Below are 22,606 nucleotides of genomic sequence, written 5' to 3'. Positions count from 1 at the left end.
TTGCCTATTCGAATGTATTGCTAATCTCCCCACAGACGTAGGAATATGAACCGTTCCTTACTAAAGTGTTAAAGGCTATCATTAAGAATAAAGTCTGAAATAATGGATTTAGCGACATGTCAATTATTTCAGTATTATTCGGAATAACTTTGGAAAATTATACATAGCTTACATAGGCTTATGTGTTAGCTGATTTTAAAAGGCAAGAAATAAAATAGTAAGAAAGTTTTACCCTTTCATTAGATTTGAGAAAGGTTTCTTAGGCCTGCATTTTATATTGTGGATTCTCTTTCTTTTGTCGTAGTCAGTAACTGGCTTCTTAATAGAAAGAATACCTATAGCTACATTGTTCTTTTATTCCTTATTTCATTGCGTTCAACGATGTGATGGCTTCCTATAGAAAAATAATATTTTCTCGAGGGTTTCATTACATATAAATAAAGAGGTCATGCAGGGGCTTTACACACTCAGAACAACTTTGCATGATGGCTGATGAAGCTCAATTTGTTCCGACCAAACGAGGAGGGGAAAGTCTGATCTACAGAGAATTCAAATTTCGATTGAACAGAAAAGGAAGGGATGGCAAAAGACACTGGAAGTGTATCGTAGAGACGTGCAGGGCTAATGCAGATACTGATAGAGCAAATAGGTAATATTATGATTCAATTCAGATACACATGGCTCAATTTGATTAGACATACTTAGCATGTACTATAGAGTAATCACATAATTAGTTTGTTTGCTCTAAGTTGCTTTACCTAATCATACTGTAACTTAATTATGTGACAAAACAAGTTGAATGCTAAATTTGCCGCAAGTTGATACATTGTAGCACAAATGTACAGCACTTTTTAGCGAGCTAGCAGTTTATGCCGGCGTAGCTCATCATATACCAACTTTCCTTCTATAAAACCAGTTATTGCCGAACTACTTTTAGATATCCGTAAAATATTGATCGTTGTACACTGTACTAATGCATAGATGTACAGGGCGGATGAATACCTTGGTAAAGGGACCATCGCAATGAACAACGCAGCAAGTGCTGAAGTAATTATACGAGCGTACAAGTAGTTCCTGCACTAGAGGCTGGGTCCCGCGCCCTCTGCGAGCTATTTGTAGTATGAAAGCACATGTTTGTAGTATGCGCATGCGCAGTAGTGGAAAAATGACTTAAACAAAACAAACAAATGGCCGCCAAATGGTCACTCGATTCAAGAGTTTGAAGGCGAATATTTACGATACAAAGCATGTCAGTGTCTAGCCACTTCACATGACTTACCTATGTTATGGTAGCTTCAGTCAAAGTTACAGATAAGCCACTGGAAATTCGCGAAAAAGTGTTTTTTGGCGCCTTTTTGAATTGGTAATTTATGAAAATGTAAATCGCCAACGGCGTATTAATGTCACGTGATAGATTTTATGTTGAGATGGGGGTTACCAGCGATATGACGTCACGAATCAGGTCATCTATTATAGACTGTTGTCAAGAGCTAATCGAGCTGGAGTTGTCATTGTAATATAATATACTCTATCTGGGGATTGTAAATGCGTATTAACAATGATACTTTCTGTAATGTAGATGTGGTGGGCATAATTTTGACGATGATAAATATGCGGACCACATTTTGATGGTAATCTCAATGCTGTTGTATTATCGCAGGATATGTTTTATTATCATGTAAAATTTCTCATCTTTATTCATTACAGCATATGATAGCAAGCATAATTTAGACTTAGAATATTGTCCCCATAACATGTTTATCTCTTACTGTATGGCTGATACATATCCCTCCCATACTCAAGTCAATGACAAGGTGCTCTTTATGACAATACAAGTTCTGTCCAATCATCTCTCCATCTTACTTTTTCATATCCAAAGCATCCAATCCAAGACATCTTCACAAACCACTCATCCCCACCCTGATCATATACATAACCAGTTGCTATCATGACAGAAGACGCACTTACTCCAACCAATGCCCACAACTTACCTGCCTGTTGTGGCTCTATTGGAAATGTCACCAGCACACTGCATTACTCCTAATACAACTCCACCACTAACCCAGCAAAGCTCCCAGACCGAGAGGCCTCTAGTTGAATTTTCTTTTCAGCGTCGCTAAAGTAGAAGAACACAACCACCTATCGAACCCAGCCAAACTAACAGCAGAAAAGATCGTGCGTGGGAATCGTGCGTGCGTGCATGGGCATCCGAAGAAGTTGTTCCCATACCCCGTATCTGTCAAGAAGAAGTCGTAAACTCTGCAGAACAAGGAATTCTAACGGACGATGTCTCGGTGTATCTTCCCAACTTTATCGGATGTCATACAGCGGCTTATTCGCATAGAAGGAAGGAAATGCCATTGCTACCTGCCTTACGGGAAAATGTCATATTGGAGGGACAGTGGCAGCAAACAGCCGATGGTGGAGATTTTTTAGTAGCGAACGATGGGATATTGATAAGCTCATCATATTTGGGAGTGTGGAAAGCTTGATGAAAGTCGCCATAGCTGACACTGTGTTCATGGATGGAACATTTTATATAGCACCAAACATTTTCACCCAACTGTACATAGTACATGCGAAAATATACGTACAGATCTTCCCGCTCTTGTATGGATTATTACCGGACAAACGCCAAGCCACATATGAATGCTTCATCCGTCTCATCAGCAACAAAATTTATGAAGTGAACGAAAACGCGGCCTTCGACCTGAATACCATAGTCATGGTTTCCAAATTGAGCGCTCTTCAAGCATGTCCTGGGGAATTGCTTGGGGCACAACTAAAAGGATGCAGAAGCGTGCAGAAACTAGGATTAGCAGCGCAGTACCGTGATGCAGACAACAGGGATCCCATCCGTAAATGAATCAGACGAACGCTCGCCCTGCCTTTACTACCCCTTGACCGCATTGACGAAGTGTGGATGACGATGAACGAAGCACCCGCCATCCTACAGACTGCTGCTTTCAATGACTACGTTACGGCAAATTGGGTGGACGACATGGATGCAAGATTCGACCAAACTCTATGGAATCATTATGACAGGCTGGATCAACAACGAACAATCAATGCTGTGGAGGGGTGGCACCACAAGATTAATACGTACACCGGCCATGCTCACCCGAACCTCTACGAACTAGTTCGCTTCCTCAAACGAGAAGAAATGTTTCAAAGGTCAGAGATTCAGAGACTCAAAGCCGGCGGCCGACCAAACCCGAGGAGAGCCACATATGTACGCGTTGACGAACACATGTTACGCCTCAAAGAACAATACGGCAATGGAGAGAGGGACTTATTGAGTTACGTTGATGCCATCAGTTACCTTGTCTGACATAAGTGTACTGTTGAAACTTTGCATTAAAGGTTTCCAGTAGTAGAAGAGCAAGATTTATATGTGGTTCATATTGATAGTACATGGATATGTACTGTCCTAAAGAATTCACTAATTTGAATGATGATATTTAAGTTTTGTTCTATTTGTCATTGTACTATGCCCTTTGGTGCGACAATAATTGGTCTGATGAATGACGATATGGTCATAAGCTGCACGTGAAATCATATATCATGATATATATTTTCAACCTTGTTTGACTTGATATGTGCTGTACCTACATTTATATTATGACATGGGTTTTACAGCTGATTTTGATCAAATAATTATGAGAATGTACAGTATTATGTATTTTTATCAAAAACTCATGAATTCCTGTTTCAATAAAATAAACGACTGCTTTACTCTACTTAATCTATTAGTTTTTACTGTGTGTCAGTATGGTCCTATGGTCAAATAAGTCCCGGACTATCCCCGCTTTCAAGGTGACTCTTTCAAAACGGTCATGGCATGGTTTGTTAAGAAAGTTGATGGCATTTGATTAGTCAAATTGACATCACATTTTTAACATCATCCAATTGTCCCCTCACATTTTCCCCATAAAATGGACATGCATCCCTAAGGTTCCCCGTGGGAGAGTCGATTTAATGTAGGGTTACTGGAAAGTAGGCGAAACAGGAAGTAGGCGAAACAGGAATAGGCCAAACAGGAAATTGGCCAAACAGGAAATAGGCGAAACAGGAAAAGGCGAAACAGGAATTTTGTAGGCGAAACAGGCATAAACCATTAGAGATGGCATCGTGCCTCATGTCACAATCTAGAGACTGCATTGTAGCCTTATGGGAGGGAATAGGGCAGTGTCACAAGAACTAATCTAAACTCAAGTTAATGAAGGAGAGATTTGCTACCGATACAACATACTGAACTAGGGATATTTTCCGTTGCCTCCTGTAATATTTACATACCATGGCTGATTAGTTCAATCATATTTCATCCAGCTGGCAGCTCTGCATTGGAAATTTTAGTGGTATAACTTGTTCTCTTGACCTTCAAACAGTAGTATAAAGCTGATATTTACTACTTTACACCCTCAGTCCAATGTTATTAGGTCATCCAGCTGAGCACCAGGCCCTTGGGCCTCTTGTTATGGTAGGTTCTCCTAGCAAGGATACATCACAAATCATATGAGTTTTTGATCTGACCTGCTTTTCAAGGTCACAGAGGTCAAATGGCGTAAATTGGTCGTTTGATGGTGACTATGGCACGTTTCTTAACCACTAAAGCTATGAACTTGAAACTTGGTACACATGACTCCCTACGTCATCTTACCTCGGACAGCGAATTTCGATCTGATCTGGTACTGAACTTGGCCACCAGGAGGCCAAAACTAAAATAGGTAAAAAGTTCAATATCTCGTCTATTAGCGACTTGTTTTTGATGATATTCTTATGGTACTTACTCCAAGCAACGATACATCACATGTCATACCGACTTTGGTTTGACCTATATACTATACATGTACAATGTTTCTAAACCTGGATGAATTCCAAAGCACCAAATATCTATACGGTGAGCACAATGGCCCCTTGCTCTTTCATTTGACTAGTTTCATGGATATACCATACTGCCTTTCTGTTAATTTCTGGAGGTCGCCTTCCCCTCCTATCCCTGCTTGTTGGCCATTCCCCATTGTCTAATCTTTTAAAAATGCCTGTGATTGTCTTCTTTCCCACTCCGCACCATTTCATAATTTTCTTGATTACAGTTGATTTATTATCTCCATTCACTGTTAAATTGACTGCTAATCTTGCCAGAATATCAAGTTCATCCTGGGACATAGCTTTGGTTTTCTTGAATTTGTTCCTAAGCATAAGAAATTCATTGTCTCAAAATGTCACAACCACCATGCCCCTCCATTACCTGTGGTTGTGTGCAGCTCATCTTGTTGTGGCCACGGCAGCCACATTTTGAGCAAAATTGTCTACCGTGGGCTCCTCGTAGGTGACCTAACTGCCCACAAAGTGAGCACCATAATCTTTTGGTTTTTTATACGCCCGCTCCGGAGCGTATTATGGTATGGCGCTTGGTGACAGTCTGTCCGTCTGTCGGGCGGTCTGTCTTTCTGTCCGTTAACTTTTCATTGTCCACGCGATTACTGAAATTGTACATCATGTATATTCACCAAACCTGCTTTGCAGGGCACTAGTACAGGCCCTAAGAAGCCCATTGATTTGGAGATCAAAAGGTCAAAGGTCAAGGTCACGAAGACCTGTTTCCATTTTCCGCTTACCTTTCATTGTCCGTGAGATTACTGAAATTCTATATCATGTATAATCACCAAATCTGGTTTGCAGGCCACTAGTATAGGCCCGAAGAAGCCTATTGATTTGGAGGTCCAAAGGTCAAGGTCACGAAGACCTGTTTCCATTTTCCGCTTACCTTTCATTGTCCGTGCGATTACTGAAATTCTAAATCATGTATAGTCACTGTTTGCGCACCATCTATATCCACCAAACCTGCTTTGCAGGTCACTAATATTGGCCCAAAAAGCCTCTTGATTAAGTTTCGAGTGTGATAACTCATTTTCTTTTCTTTTGCATGTACTGCAGTGCATTTCCCCGGTACAATTGCAAACATGCTACTTCACACACTTTTCACCCTGACCAACCACCCTTTACTCTTATGGCGGGTGTATAATGTGCTCGCTCGGCGTAGCTCTTGTTCCCGGTAGCCGGCATGATAGAACCACCAGAATCACATACAAATCGGACAAATCCAAGACAGTATGTTCCAGCCTGTTCGCCCAGCTGACGCTGTGATCCATAAAACAACATGGTGGCCGATCTCCGTGTTGCCTGCGTTCACGAAATAATCATAAAAAGTCGGCCTAAACAAGTTTTTACAGCTAAAAGGTGACTTTTTTCTGTGAAATGTTCGTCGAATACAACTGTGAGTAATATTTATTTGCGGAATCAAGCAAGGTATGTGCTGAATCGAAGCTGGTTCTGGTTGCCTCGGGCTCGTTTCGTAAACATTGGGAGTGCTTCAGCACTGTTTGTGTACATGATACACAGCTCATGTGAAGTTATTCATGATAGTGTGTGTCTGGCATTATTATACAGGTACACAAGCTTAATTTGACATATTGTTCATTGGGGTTCATTCTGATTTATTGATACATGGGGGCTTTTCCTAAATATGACATGGTCTGGTTCTGTAAACATAGGTCCCAATCAAGAGCACACATCTATAGGCTACATATCACCTATTCACGTGTCGTACATAATTTACAGTGCGCAACATTGCTTTCAACTACGGTGAGCAGAATCGCCTCTGGCCGTTTCTTGCGATTATGGCGATATTCGTGGTATATGATAACTCAATGATTTTCTACCTGCGGTCTTGAGCTTTTCTGGCCGTAGAAAATCATCTTGTGCAATCTGGATATCCGGATCAGCCACTCGTGCGGTTTTCTTATTATAGCGTCTTTAGTAATGGTTTAAAGATGCATCATTTCGCCAACTTGATGACTATTTATCATGAAATTCCATCAATGACCATTGTGTGAATTGGAGAGTTATGGCTGCTTTGGATCTTTTCGGCTACCTGTGGCCTCTTAGGCTAGATATCACAGGTGCTTTAACTAACTCAAGCAATGTCACAGAAACATGTAGTGCAATAAACCTGATGATCATGTTACTTTCACATTCAAGTGCCTCAGATGGGATTGCTTTTGGGCACATTCCACTTCTAGTTCAGTCGCCTTCTTTTCCATTATACTGGTACCATGTCTTGTTTGGACAAAATTTCAGCTGAGTGCCACGCCCTTGGGCCCCATCTCCCATTTGTTATCCCAAATGCTTCGGGCAAATTTTTGCTCGTTTGGGAAATTGATTGCCTTGTAAGCCAGAATATCAAATTGGTGAAAAAGTTGTTATGAATCTCCTCCATCTTAACCTGAAAACAGTAAATTGTAAAAACTGACTATGATAGTTTGGACTGATCATCCATGCACTACCATCTTTTGTTGCCCCATGTGAGTGCAATTTCTCCAGCACATTTCATTTGTGAAGGTATTTGAATTCTCCATTCACAGGTTGGCAGTCATATCACTGGTGGTGACATATATGGAGCAGTTCATGAAAACACCCTCATCAAACATCGATTGATGCTGCCACCGAAATGTAAAGGGACGGTTACGTTCATTGCGGAACCAGGAAATTATACAATTGAGGTATGTTTGTTTTTGGTCCAAAGCAGTTTTTCCCCATACACATACGTATGCCTTAGTGGCATGTTTTCTAATCATTGTTGTGACCCCATGTGATCTTCCTTCTGAGTAAATGGCTTCAGAAGAGGCAAAAAGCATAATCAAATAGCTTAATTCCTAACTAAACTTCCGCTTTCTGCAATGTCGTGTCTTATCTACAAAATGTTACAAAAATCCAAAAGTACAAAAAATCAATCTCAGTGTTTCATTTGATTCTTCATAATGAAACTCAGGCCCAACAACCGAAAATTAAAATTTGTTTTAACCGAGTATGGCTGTGTAATATGTAAAATCAAAATCACTTGCAGCCACTCTATTGTAATGTTCTCTATCTAACTAGGATGTTGTGTTGGAGACCGAGTTTGATGGTGAAAAAACGCAATACAGTATGTTACAAGTGTGGCCTGTACGTCAGATGAGGCCTGTCAGTGAGAAGCTAGCTGCAAACTACCCACTGCTATGTGGACAGCGTGTCCTTGATTCGTTATTTCCGTAAGTATGATGTCATTGTCTGACTTGAACTGCTGATTTGGTTAATTTCAAAAATACTAATCAAGGCAAATTGTATGCTGCGTAAGAGTTCTTGGTTGATAAAAAAGAGCATTTATGTCGTTCATACTCTACCTGGACGCAAGGACCCAACGCACCGCGTGGTAGCAAAATAGCGAAGCATTTATGACGGGTCACCATGATTTCATTATGGACTTATAGCGCGATAATGGGGTTGGAACTATTTTGCTGTATATTGTCAAGAGGAAAGAAAAGCACGCGACCTAACGCCGACCTATTTATGTAAAGTGATAGTTAGAAGGTAAATAGTTCAGGAAATGTTAATAAATAATCATTCCATATCGTCTTTTGAGAACATTTTTAATTGTAAAAAATATATGCCTACGACACAGAGTCTCTGCAATGGTAATTATGCCCCCGCTAAAGTGGGGGCATTATGTTCTTAGGTGGTTTCCGGCCGCCGCGTCCGCGTCCGCCGCACTGAATTCAAGACTATAACTCAAGAACCCCTTGCTTGGCTGACTTGAAATTTTTAGGGGGTGTAGGCCTAGTGTGTCAAAGGGTCCCTATTGTTTTTTGGCGCGTTCCAAAATCCAATATGGCCCCCAGCCGCCATCTTAGATTTTCGCATTCCACTCGTTTACTAAAGAACCAGCGGTCCAACAGTCTTCAAACTTTTGTGGTGTGATGGTCTATGGTAGGGGAGGTTCCCTATCGATTTTGGGCCCGACCCGAAATCAAAGATGGCCGCCAGCCACCATCTTAGATTTTCGCATTCTGCTCGTTAACTGGAGAACCGGAGGTCCAACAGTCTTCAAACTTTTGTGGTGTAATGGACTATGGTAGAGGAGGTTCCCTATCGATTTTGGGCCCGACCCGAAATCAAAGATGGCCGCCAGCCACCATCTTAGATTTTCGCATTCCGCTCGTTTACTAGAGAACCGGAAGTCCAACAGTCTTCAAACTTTTGTGGCGTAATGGTCTATGGTAGGGGAGGTTCCCTATCGATTTTGGGGCCGACCTGAAATCAAAGATGGCCGCCAGCCACCATCTTAGATTTTCGCATTTCGCTCGTTAACTGGAGAACCGGAGGTCCAACAGTCTTCAAACTTTTGTGGCGTAATGGTCTATGGTAGGGGAGGTTCTCTATTAATTTTGGGCCAGACCCGAAATCAAAGATGGCCACCAGGTCCCCGACTTGGTGATTTGTATTCCGCCCCGTAAATTAAGAACCGAGTGAGTGACAGACCTGAAACTTATGTGGTGTTATTACCTAGTGTAGGGGAGGTTCCCTATCCATTTTGGGCCCGATCTGAAATCCTAGATGGCTGCCAGGCCCGACTTGGTTTTTTGCATTCCGACCTGTAACTCAAGAACCAAGTGAGTGACAGACCTGAAACTTATGTGGTGGGATGAGGTTGTGTAGGGGAGGTTCCCTGTCGATTTTGGGCCTGACCCAAAATTCAATATGGCTGCCAGCAGCCAACTTAGATTTTGGTATTCCGATTGTTAACTGAAGAACTAGAGGTTTGACACACTTCAAACTTTTGTGGTGCAATGGTCATTCAGGGGATGCTCTCTATCAATTTTGGGCGTGTTCCAAAATCCAATATGGCTGCCAGCAGCCAACTTAGATTTTGGTATTCCGATTGTTAACTGAAGAACCAGAGGTTTGACACACTTCAAACTTTTGTGGTGTAATGGTCTTCAGTAGGGGAGTTTCTCTATCAATTTTGGGCGCTTTCCAGAATCCAAAATGGCCTCCAGCCGCCATCTTAGATTTTTGCTGAGATGAGATAAGATAAGAGATGAGATAAATAGCCACGCAGTTGCTATTCATTGATATCCGAGCATTGGATATTCTGTGACAGACATCAGGAGATGAGATAAATAGCTAGGCAATTCCTATTCATTGATATCCGAGCATTGGATATTCTGTGACTGACACCAGGAGAAGGGATAAATAGCCTGACAGTTGTTATTCATTAGCATGTAAGCAATGGATATTCTGTGACTGATTCTAGCAGATTGCACTAGCTACCCGGCAGTGACTAGTCTTTAACTTCCTGAGTACCAGATATTCTGTGACTGATTCCAGGCGATCGCATAATTGATGCTGTTCCAGTAACAGGGTCAACACCTTGCCCACTGATCTTCTCTGTAAATTGCTAGCAGGCAATCGCCTTGGAAACGGCAAAAACTTAAAAGATCAAGGAGATGACAGCGGCGAAAATAGTATAGACCACGCTTCACCTCTGTAGTGAGTAAATGGGAAAACCAACCTCTGCTGTTCACGTGCATGTCTATTGTCAGACCAACTAGCCCAGTCAACAGCCATATTATTGTGGATGTTATTTGAGAGCCTCCACAAAATTTCATAAACAGCCACAGAGAAGATATTATCGTATTTATGCGCTTATAAGCGCACTGCGCTTATATTCGAGGTGCGCTTATAGCCACAATTTCATATTTATAGACTAAATAACGCGCGCAATGAACATATTAACACACCGAACACACCAGAGCGGGGGCATACATTCGCAATTTGCCCCAATTGCGTTATATATTTCTAGTTTTTATCACAGTAGTCTCGCGCAGCCAGAAGTTCTTTACTTATTAGTCTGGCGCATGCCAGACTTTCTTTGTACGAGACATTTTCCAGCACGACGTATGTGGGCAGAAGCAACACTACGCAAGATTACCTCGAGCAGGGGCTAATAATAGATTATGCTAATGAGCATACCTTCCTCATTGAGTTTTCCCAGATTCGTCCACTAAAGCTATGAACTTGAAATTTGGTACACATGCCTCCCTGCGTCATGTTACCTTGGACACCGAATTTCGATCTGATCTGGTACGCAACTTGGCCACCAGGAGGCCAAAACTAAAATAGGTAAAAAGTGCAATATCTCGTTTATTAGCGACTTGTTTTTGATGATATTCTTATGGTTCTTACTCCAAGCAACGATACATCACATGTCATACCAACTTTGGTTTGACCTATATACTATACATGTACAATGTTTCTTAACCTGGATGAATTCCAAAGCACCAAATATCTATACGGTGAGCACAATGGCCCTGGCCGTTTCATTTCTTTATTTACCCCCTGTCGTGATTTTTAGAGCTTTCTTTGTGCAGCTTTGCCTAAAAATTGTTCACTCCTTCCTGGGCTTTTGATCACGTGACACCTCATCTCTCTTCTGATAAGTTTTTACTGTGTGTATATCAAATTTGCGGCTATAGAACATTGGGATGTGTTCCATCCCATTGCTTTTTGCGTTTTCCTTTTTGTATTTGGGCTTTCCGCCCTTCTTCTTGGGCCTCCTCCCTTCGGGGTTGGTGAGCGCCCAGCCGCCGGCGCGTTTGGAATTCATAGTGTCAACCTGATCTCCTCCCCGGTGCAGGTTGCTGAGAAATCAGCCCGTTAGTGTGGATTCTTCTGCCCTGGGGACGGCTACTCCCTCTGCCCGGAAGCCGATGTGGAGGAGGCTAGTTGTCCTAGCCAGTCGGGGCAGCCCCTGGCTCCCCCTCCCACTGGGTCACCGCTTCTCAGCGCCTAGGTCACAGGCTATGGAGAGGCTCAGGCCTAATACAGACCCCATTCCCTTTTGGGGGAGGGGGCTGTCCTCCGGGAAGGTCTCCGTGTTGAGCAATGGTGACCCCCTTACCGGGGGCGCTCCATGTGACTTCGTCTGCTCCCCCGTCTTCGGAGAGCACGACTGTGGGTGGGTCTCTGGACCTCCCTCGTCCCCGAGTCTAAGAATTTTCTCACTGATAATCTCCTCTAGCTTCCTGCTGTCGAGGCGTTACTCTCGGGCCCTTCTTCTGGTTCTATTGTACCAATAAGCAGTGCCGCCATCAGTGTTTGGCAGCCTGTTTGCTCGGTGTGCTGCCGCCAGGTCCTGCCTGGTTGTTCTGGAGATGTAGACGGTACACTCGCTCAAGCTCAGGAGAACATTAGAACCTCCAGGAACGGGTCTCTGCGCAGCAGGCTGACCACCTGGTGGCTTTTGATTGGGTCAATGGACTGCGAGTTTCATAACTCCTAGTCCATGTCCAGGCCGACTTTCCCTCGAGAAGTGAGGACCCCGCCGTGGTGGCGGGCATGTGCAATTTACGTGCTCTTGTTCGGCATTATTTACCATTAGAGACATATCCTATCCCAGCGGTTAACCCCACCCTCGGCCCTGCTCCCTTCGATTTCCAGGAATACCATCAAGCAGAAACCGGACGTGGTTTCTAGACTTGGCTTTTCACAAATCGCCCCCCTCCACGGCCCTGATTTGAGCCTCCACCTGGTTGAATTCAGCTCTCGGGGAAACTGCTCCATCCTATGGGGGTCACCAGCGCTCTTTGGTCTCGACCTTGCCATCGATTGGACCAGGAGCCTGGACGCAGGCTGGGAAGCACTTCACGGCCACTGCCCCCCCTACCCTTGTGTACCGACCGATTATTATCTGGTCTTGCTGACGGAATCCGACCCGGTCTCCTTGTCTCCTTTCAAGGATGACATTCAATTGACTGTGTTGGTACTTCCTTAAGTCCTCTCTTTTAAGGCTGTTAAGGACACTAAGAATGATAAAGCCCTGGCCAGGGAGATGCAGGCGGTGTTATCATACGCCGACCTGACACTCTGTGCCCTGATCAGGTCGTTGGCTGCCAATGCATTGGAGGACCAGCGCTGGCTCTCTCTCATGGTCTGTGCCAAGTTTCTGCGGGGGGGGGGGGGGGTTACAGACTGTTTCTCTTTCATGATTTGCTACCAGACTCCCTACGTGCCCAGCAGAAGCCAGACCGCCTTATTGAATCGACATTGCACTATTTACCTTTTTAATTTTGGCCCCTTGGTGTCCAAGTCAAGAATCAGATCAGACCGAAATTCGGTGTCAGAAGATAAATGACATAGGAAGTCATGTTTTCCAAACTCATAGTTGATAGCTTCAGCAGCTTTAGAAACGTTCCATAGTTACACACAAATGGCTAATTTACACCATTTAGTGACCTTGAAAATTAGATCAAATCAAAAACGTGTATGATATGTGTGTCCTTGCGTGGAGTACCTAGCATAAAAATATTATTGAAAACCAGTCACTGATAAGTGAGATATTGCACTTTTTACCCCTCAGCCCAAATGGGCTAGAGGGGTATTGTCGTCGCCGTCCGTCCGGGCGGGCGTCTGCTACTTGGTTTCCGTCGATTTCTTGGAGAACGGCTTTGACAATCAATTTAATTTTTGGTATGTACATTGGGGATGACTAGAGGAAGGTTCCTTTCGAAAACGGGCTTGTTCCGATTATCAATATGGCCACCAGGGCGGCGTGTTTTGAATTGGTTTCGTCAATTTCGAGGAGAATGGTTCGTCCGATCAAATTCATTTTTGGTATGTATGTTGGGGGTGACTAGAGGAAGGTTCCTCTCGAAAACCGGCTCGTTCTGATTCTCAATATGTTCACCAGGGCGGCGTGCTTGAAATCGGTTTCTGTCAATTTCGAGGAGAACCGTATGTCCGATCAAATTCATTTTTGGTATGTACGTTTAGGGTGACTAGTGCGAGGTTCCATTCGAAAATGGGCTCGTTCTGATTATCAATATGGCCACTAGGACGGCGTGCTTGAAATCAGTTTCCGTCAATGTCGAGGAGAACCGTTCGTCCGAGCAAATTCATTTTTGGTATTTACGTTGGGGGTGACTAGAGGAAGGTTCGTTTTCGAAAACCGGCTTGTTCTGATTCTCAATATGGTCACCAGGGCAACGTGCTTGAAATCGGTTTCAGTTAATTTCCAGGAGAACGGCTTGGTGGATGGAATCAATTTTTAATTGTTGTAGGCCTAGTGCAGTTTTGTAAGGGGTTGGTTCCTTTCGAAAATCAGTGCGGTTTGAAATTCAATATGGCCGCCACGCTCACATCCTCAAATAGGTTTCCACAATTTTGATTTCCATATGCAAACTAGCCACTCCACTAAGCCAATTGAGGGGTTATGCTCGCTTTGCAATGCTATTTTTAGTTTTGGCTCCCTGGTGGCCAATTTGAGAAGCAGATTAAACAGAAATTTGGTGTCAGAGGTTACATGTCATAGGGAGTCATGCGTACCAAATTTCAAGTTCATAGCTTTAGTGGCTTAGAAACATGCCATAGTTACACTCAAACGGCCAATTCACACCATTTGACCTCTGTGACCTTGAAAATGAGGTCAAATCGAAAACCCGTAGGATATGTGATGTATCCCTACTTATCCTACTTTTCAAGGTCACAGGACGTAAATTGGGGTTGTGATTGTAACTATGGCGCGTTTTTTAAGAACTGAAGCCATGAACATGAAACTTGATCACGTGATCCCTTTTGTCAAATTGGTTTGATCTCATTCTAAAGTTCGTCACCATGGGGCCAAAACTGAAAAGGCAGAAAGTGCAGTATCTTGCTAAATAAAGACTTGTTTTCGATAATATTGTTATGGTGGGTACTCCAAGCACCGGTACATCACATGTTCTATGAGTTTTTGGCTCGCCGTTGGGGAGTCTATACAACACCGCAGGGTCCGTCGTTGTTGTCCGTATCTGTTTCAAAAACAGTGTCACATTTCTTAACCACTAGGGCTATGAACTTGAAACTTTGTACACAGGACACCCCGGGTCAGGTGACTTCGGACAATGAATTTCGGTCTGATCTGATTCTTGACTTTGCCACCAGGGGGCCAGAAATGGAAACTTAAAGAGTGTACCATCTCTGCTAAGAGTGACTTGTTTTCGATAAAAATTTTATGGTATGTTCTCCTAGTAAGGATACATCACATATCATACGGGTTTTTGATTTGACTTACCTTTCAAGTTCACAGAGGTCAAATGGCATAAATTGGTCGTTTGAGTGTAACTATGGCACCTTTCCGAACCGCTAAAGCTATGAACTTGAAATTTTCGACTCATGACTACGTACGTCATGTTACCTCGGGCACTGAATTTCGATCTGATCTGATTCTCGACTTGGCCACCTGGATGCCAAAACTAAAAGAGGTAAAAAGTGCAATATCTGGCTGATCATAAACTTGTTTTCGATGATATTTTGATGAAAGGTACTCCAAGCAACGATAAATCACATGTCATACCAACTTTGGTTTGACCTATATACTATACATGTAGAATGTTTCTTAACCAAGATGAATTCTTAACTACCAAATATCTATACGGTGAGCACAATGGCCCCTTGCCGTTTCATTATGGTAGGTTGTATTAGCAAGGATACAGATGTCCTAGGGGTTTTTGATTTGACCTAATTTTCAAGGTCACATAGGGCAAATGGTGTAAATTGGCCGTTTGAGTGTAACTATGACATGTTTCTTAACTGCTAAAGCTATGAACTTGGTATTTGGTACACATGACTCCCTATGTCATGTAACCTCTGAAATCGAAATTTAGTTTGATCTGATTCTCGACTTGGCCACCAGGGGGCCAAAAACTAAAAAAGGTAAAAAGTGCAATACCTCGCTTATTAGTGACTTGTTTTTGATGATATTTTTATGGCAGGTACTCCAAGCAAGGATACATCAAATGTTATACCCACTTTGGGTTTAACCTATTTACTATACATGTAGCATGTTTCTTAACAAGGATCTATACAGTCAGCACAAGGGCCCCTGGCCGTTTCATTGATTTGACTTACTTTTCAAGGTCAAAGAGGTCAAATGGCTAAAATTTGCCGTTTGAGTGTAACAATGGCACGTTTCTTAACCGCTATAGCTTACAACTTGAAACTTGGTAAACATGACCCTCTAGATCAGATGACCTCTGATACAGACTTTCGGTCCGATATGATTTTCGACTTGGCCACCAGGGAGCCACAACTGAAAAGGTAAAACGTACAATATCTCTTTTATTTGTGACTTGTTTTCAATCATATTTTCATGGTTGGTACTCCAAGAGGGATACAACACGTGTCGTACCGACTTGGATTAGACCAATATGCTATACATGTAGCATGTTTCTTAACAAGGATGAATTCCTTACCACGAAATATCTATACGGTCAGCACAATGGCCCCTGGCCTTTTAATTTTCATGCGTCATTATCAGCGTGAGAGCAAATCAAATTCTTGATACCTTTGGTTATATTCTTGTTACTAAGAGAGGCTTGTCACTACTGCAGCTACAGTCACTCATGGATGAATTAAACCTGTAGATTGCATTTGTCCAGAGATGTAGCTTGCTCTTCCTGTGTATTTTCCCACATAGACAAGAGTTTATTTATACCTTGTTTCGCGAACCCGATGCGTACGAAAATGGCGAACCCGCCGGCGTAGAAAAGCGTGAAAATGGGGGGGGGGAAAGAAATTTCTTTCCTGCCTGCCACCTGGAAACTAATCAACATTTCTGTGGAATTAAGAGTTCATAAAGTGTCCAAAACACTTAAAAATCAAATGAAACCGCATTGAAATCTTAAGTCTCAAAGGGGAGAATTCCTCTCTGATTAGAAAATCAATATCTTTTGGAGGTGTGGTGATTTCAGCCATTAGAATGAAAGTAGGACAAGGTTAAATCATTTGCCTGATTTATGTTATGAATGCAACATTTGAGATGTTTGGGGAATCCCCATTTCTTGCTACATCTAATATGCACATGAAGAGTTGAATACAAAATGGTTAATGCTTGTGGTAGTGGATATTGCTAACTGGTAGTAAGGTTTTGCTTATTTACTTGGCTAATATTCATTAGATTTTGCTAACTGAAAGTTAGGTTTTTGGGGGGGAAATTTATTTTCAAAATAATTTTTTTTTATAGCCTCCTCTCAATATTTTACGAGGATAGGTTTGTGAAATCAAAAAATCTCCAAAAAATTGTTTTTTTTCTTTTTTTTTCCCTGACAGCCTCTCAAAAAGTTTGGACTAAAATGTTTGCTAAACAAGATATTAAAAAACGCTCACCTTAGGCCAGGTTATTTTTACTGTTTGGTTCTCAGATTTTTTCAAGATTTTTTAGGGGGAGGGGGAATGAAAATAAATAATTAAATTTTATTTTTCACTATTTTTGACGATCACAAGCATTTCTGGATGAAGTTTCTGGAAAAAAATTAAAATAAATCGTTTTTCAAAATAAAATTGATAATTTACGGACATGTGCCCAAGGATTTTCAATATCATAGTACCCCTATGCCAATCATTGGGAATCATGAGTCTATGCTGTGGCTGTGCTACTGTCATCAAACTATATGTACTGGAGGGCTTTACCCACCCTGCCTCACCCCAGCCCTGGGCCAGTGAATAAGCAAAACCTTATACTTTCAGTTTATTGCCTTCTCCCATTTGGAAAGATTTTAACAATGAGATTTCACCTTTAAGAGAAAAGAAACAACTGTGTCGTGCATGAAGCTGGCACTAGTGAGACTGCACCAAGGCAGTGGGTTAAACTCAACAACGGGATTTGCAAATCCACCACATTTATTTGGGATCTGTCAAAAATATATGTTTGGCCCTATGTAGGCCGACTGTTGCAGAGGATTGTATCCCATTTCCCTTTTAGAGTCCCAATCATCATACACTAATTTGTTGTTGTAGCTCTAATTTGGTTACTGTATTAATTACTGGATTAATTGTATCACTATGAAGAAAACTGAAGAAAATGGCTTCAGTGGTAGAAATACTTGTAAGGGGGAGATTTAAAGAGAGCTTCATTGATCACATGTATCTGGCAGATATGAGTACAGGCACTATACCACAGGTCGGGCTAATGACTACAAACTTATGGATTATCAAAAAATAGGTTGACAAATAGTGCATAATGTTCCATAATTCCTAGGTTTGTAGTCAATAGCGCCACCTGATGTATAGTGACCGTACTCCTATCTGCCAGGTAAATATTCGCCTCAAACCACCTCTATTCAATACAAATATTCAGAAAGTCCTACTTTCCTTCCAATTCATAAAAAAACAAAAATAGCAGTAAAAGGAGGCCAAATGGCTAGTAGGCGAAATGGGTAATAGGCGAAATGGCTGTAGGCAAAATGGCTATAGGCGAAATGATTGTAGGCGAAATGGCGATACCCCATAAATAGCAACCCAATGCAACAGTGTGGCAGAATTATTGGGAAAAGTTGTCGTTGATAGACCATGCGATCTGGAAAGTCTACCAAATAGTCACTGATCTTTTTAAGTAAATATCTCCTTAGAGGGAAGGAATTATTTCTTATACTATATGTCATGTCTGTCTGGGACACAATGAGCTGCATATTTAACAATCTCTTGGTTTGATGAACTGTTGTATTCGGCAAAAAGTTCCCACTCTCGGGGATATGTTACACCACTTCTTCTGAACTCCTCTCTAAAATTCGTGTTCAACAATCACATATAAACATCAAGCGAAAGACGTTGTAAAATTTCATGATGGACATTCATTTACCTCGCAGTGGGTGGACATCAAAGCAGATGACACTATATTGTACTTCCTTCCGGTCAAAAACACTCTAAAGATGGCGCAGTAGTATAACTGCATAGCAAGCAGGTGTGCATGAGAAAAGCCATTTCAGCATGTTGCTGAAGACTAGATAGTGATGAAATCAAGTTCACAACACAGTAAATTTTCATCCAAAATATTTGTCAAAGCTATGATTTAGTAGCTTGAGACCTGTACTCTTCAACAACTTGAAATGCGCTTTGTAAGCGACTGAGGTTGTGACAAAAATCTTTTTTTTTAATTCTTTCCTTTTTACGATAATTTACGTTGGTGGTTCCGCGATTGGACAAAAATAAAAAATAATTTTCATTCCAAATGTTGAATTTTGCCTTACAATAAAAAAAGCCTGGCCTGAGGTCCAACACATTCACTCGATTCTGATATATTCTTTTTTCTAGATGTGTTCAGGGTGGAACGACAGCCGTTCCAGGTGCCTTCGGATGTGGCAAGACAGTCATTTCGCAATCTCTCTCAAAGTATTCCAACAGTGATGTTATTGTGTATGTTGGCTGTGGAGAGCGTGGCAACGAGATGTCTGAAGTATTGAGAGATTTCCCCGAGGTAAAAGTGTGGCCAAACTATAAATCTTGATCATGTTGATATTAACCCTATAACACCTAGAGCCACTGCCAGCGCAAGTGCTTATTCCCCTAGGCCCCCCTTGAAATCACATTTTTTTGCGGTGAGTCCAGTTTTTCACAAAATGACAGAGGTGAACTACCAAATAATGTATTACAAGTCCTGTTTATTTGAAAGAAGCTGACATTTCCTATTAGATAGGGTACATCCAAATCGGAATCAAACAAATAATCCATTTCAGCAATTCAAATTTTCAACCAGCATTTCCTGTCTTGCTGAGAAAAAAAACTTAATCGTAAAATTTCTCTAAAACTTGTACAGCAACCACCATTGTTCATCCGGGCATTTGAAAGCTTAAGTTTCAAAGATTGATAAAAGCCGGTGCTCTGAACTGAAGGAGATCGGTAGCTAAGCGTGTGAAATTTGAATATGGGTGTTTGGGCGTCATCAGTGAGATCGTTGGCTGGTGTCGGCGGGTGCCTCCAGGTGTTATAGGGTTATACCACAGGTTGAATTTGATGAAATATTTTTCTTGCTTTTCCCCAAACTAAAACCTAATAAAAGGTGCGACTTGCTTGCCTAACGCTTTGCAGCAAAGTGAAGAAATGCATTCCACATACGAGAAATCATGAGAGCTTAATGAATACGATTGCAAAAGGGACGCTAAATTTAAACATGATAAGAAATTAAAGTATTTTTTGCCGATATTGTTTCAGCGAAACAATGCTTACTATGATGATTGGGATAGTTCATTCATTCACTTCTGTCGTTTGTTGCCCCATGCAAGCACAATATCCAGTGCTGAGAATAACAACAAACATTTTCAAACTAGCGAACAGTTCATAAATTCTACATGTTTTCAAAAATTGGGCCAAATTTTGGAACGTTGATGACCTTTTTCTTCTCATGTTATTCTCTAGCTGACCATTGATATTGGCGGTGTGACTGAATCAATCATGAAGCGTACGGCCCTTGTAGCAAACACCTCGAACATGCCTGTAGCAGCAAGGGAGGCCTCCATCTACACTGGTATGTATCATTTTGTCAACAGAGCTGCCCTGAAAAGGGGATGGACACTATCCAGATTTGGTGAGATAGGGATGGATTGAATAATTAGTCTCCGCCAACCAAGGTATGTAGGGTTGAGAGGGGACTCTTGGCATCACTAGGCAAAACTTGCCCAAATTAATAACCCTGTTCCAGGTGGCTACGGCGTATTCAATGTATTGTCCGTATTATAAGAGACTGGAAAACCCAGGTGCTGTGTCTGCGAAGTTTTGGGAGAACTAGACATTTTAAAAATCAAATAGTATAGTGTCTGTTTTGTGAAAACATTGAAGGTGTGCAATGCTAAGTTTCAGAATTATTTAGCGAGTATTAATGATATCTTTTGAACTGAAGGAGCCGCGTGTAAAATGATCCATGCCTGCATTGTGTTGTGTGTTTTATTGTTAATGTTTGCCAAAACTTACATTCTTAGCGGAGAAAAAGTTTCTTACATTAGGTCAATAAAAAGTTCCAAGTTCTGTAAAAGGCATGGAATGTCATGGTGCTCGTGATTATTGCTAGGAACTTCCTAGAAATTACACAGTGGAAGACAGGGTTCAAAATTTAAAGTTAGGATGAGACAATCTGCATTTATCAGTGCGGTTTATTCAGTCATTTTCTGTACTTATTCTTTCTTTCATTTCTTTTATATTCTGATCAATGATGGCTATTAAATTTTTAGAATATTATGATTGTACTTACTATGAATCCTGTGCTATGAAATAACACTTTTCAAAAGAATTTCTAGTCCCCTTTAGCCAGAGGTGATATTTCCTACCCTGAAATCCTTAGCGGCGAGCTCTGCTCTGAGATAATATTGGCTATTGCATAATAATTCAAAAATTAAACGAGACTTACATGTTAGTTGAAGTTTGATTGAGACTCTATCGAACCCTCAATCTTGAATGGAGTAATAACATGAGACAGCAGATGCCACTAGCCATACTTGAAATGTTGGTGAGAGGACGCGAGAAAACCATGGAAAGAATGGTTAGGGAACAACAAGCAACACATGAAAACACAGCCAAAATGATGACCATCAAAATGCACAAAAAAAACCAGAATGAAGAGTGGGCATGTTATTACTCCATTCCTGATTAAGGGTTTCGATAGAATCTTATTCTTAATCAAAATTCAATTAACAGGTAAGTATTGTGATTTTAAAATTCTATCTCACCCATTAATCATGGTCATTACGTAATCCCATGAGACTTGAAAGCGTCATGTCTGAACGATGACCAGAATCACGGGATCAACATAAACAGCATTGGAAGCTATGCATCATGCACCACAACAGAACCGAAGTAGGTATCAAATTAACAAAGAATCCAACTACAAAGAATGGGAAGGTACCAGCCATATCCATAAATTGTAACGAAGTACCAGTGTTTGTGTTGAACAATGCAGTCACAAGTTGCAAACAGTGCAAGTATACGTACCGAAGACTATATTTGCACAATGAGCCAAACAGATTAATATCACAATTTAGCAGAACTATCAAGGGTGTAAACCACAAGTATTATTTCGCCAAGGCCCAAACCTCTCCATACTGACATAACAAGTGATTTTGAATATACTCCACCTCGCAATATTTCAACTCCTGGTGAAATCCATACCCTTCAGACAGATTGTAGCGGTAGAAAAAAAAGCGCCCAGTCAGCCTGTCGTTCTGATTTAAAAGCAGATTTCGTACGAGCAACACAGTGCCCTTCCCGTGCCAAAACAGTTGATGCATCGTCAACAAGTCATGAGTGGGCTTCTGAGTAGAACTTGAATCCTATTGTGGTCCCTTTTGTCAATATGTTCATCCTCAGAGTAACTGATCTGCACCAGACTTTTGAACACGAAATAAGTAGGTACATTTTACCACCAGGGAAGAAGTATTTTTCTGCCAGTTGGCTGAAAAGAATGGAAATACCAACATCTCTCCAATTTGTCCGATTATCAACAAATTTCCGTGGTCAACTTCCAGTTTGCATTTCACCACTTGCCTGACTGTCCAGAATATCAGATCAAAATTTCATATTCACAACCCCACGCAGTATTTGATGCGACCGGTCAAAAATTGACACTTTAACTGCTAAAAGGCTTTTTCAAAAATCAATGGTGGTCTTGTCTCAGATCTAGTTGAATCAAAAAGTAAGTAAAAAGCCTTTAAAATCGTTCGAAGTACAGTTTACCCCTGAGATATTAACTCGATATATCACAACTGACCATATATCAGTGCCGACATATTGCCACATGACATATATCGGGGATTTAATTCAAAAGCAGGCGTCGGCCATGTTTTGGAAAATGACATCATACCATGTAAAATCCAAGAAGGATGTCTTGGTGTTGTCGACTTTTTGGCACTTTAGTAATTTACGCGCATCGGCACAATAGAGGTCAGTATGACGTAACATACAATGTTTGTGACGTCATACGATG

At 41.5% G+C, this 22,606-nt stretch overlaps 1 protein-coding gene across 1 annotated transcript in view; it reads left to right on the top strand.

Annotated features, from left to right (window-relative positions):
• LOC135501993 (V-type proton ATPase catalytic subunit A) overlaps nt 1-22,606 on the top strand; it is a 112,599-nt gene that overhangs the window by 45,359 nt on the left and 44,634 nt on the right. The window contains exons 5-8 of the mRNA XM_064794399.1: nt 7,428-7,565; nt 7,942-8,093; nt 18,949-19,111; nt 20,050-20,158. Coding sequence (XP_064650469.1) covers nt 7,428-7,565; nt 7,942-8,093; nt 18,949-19,111; nt 20,050-20,158 — 562 coding nt within the window. The remainder of the gene's footprint in view (nt 1-7,427; nt 7,566-7,941; nt 8,094-18,948; nt 19,112-20,049; nt 20,159-22,606) is intronic.

This window comes from Lineus longissimus, chromosome 18 (assembly GCF_910592395.1).
Source record: "Lineus longissimus chromosome 18, tnLinLong1.2, whole genome shotgun sequence".
Classification (NCBI taxonomy): Eukaryota; Metazoa; Nemertea; class Pilidiophora; order Heteronemertea; family Lineidae; genus Lineus; species Lineus longissimus.
Note: the sequence above shows the minus strand (reverse complement) of the source record. Positions and strands in the feature narration are given on the sequence as shown.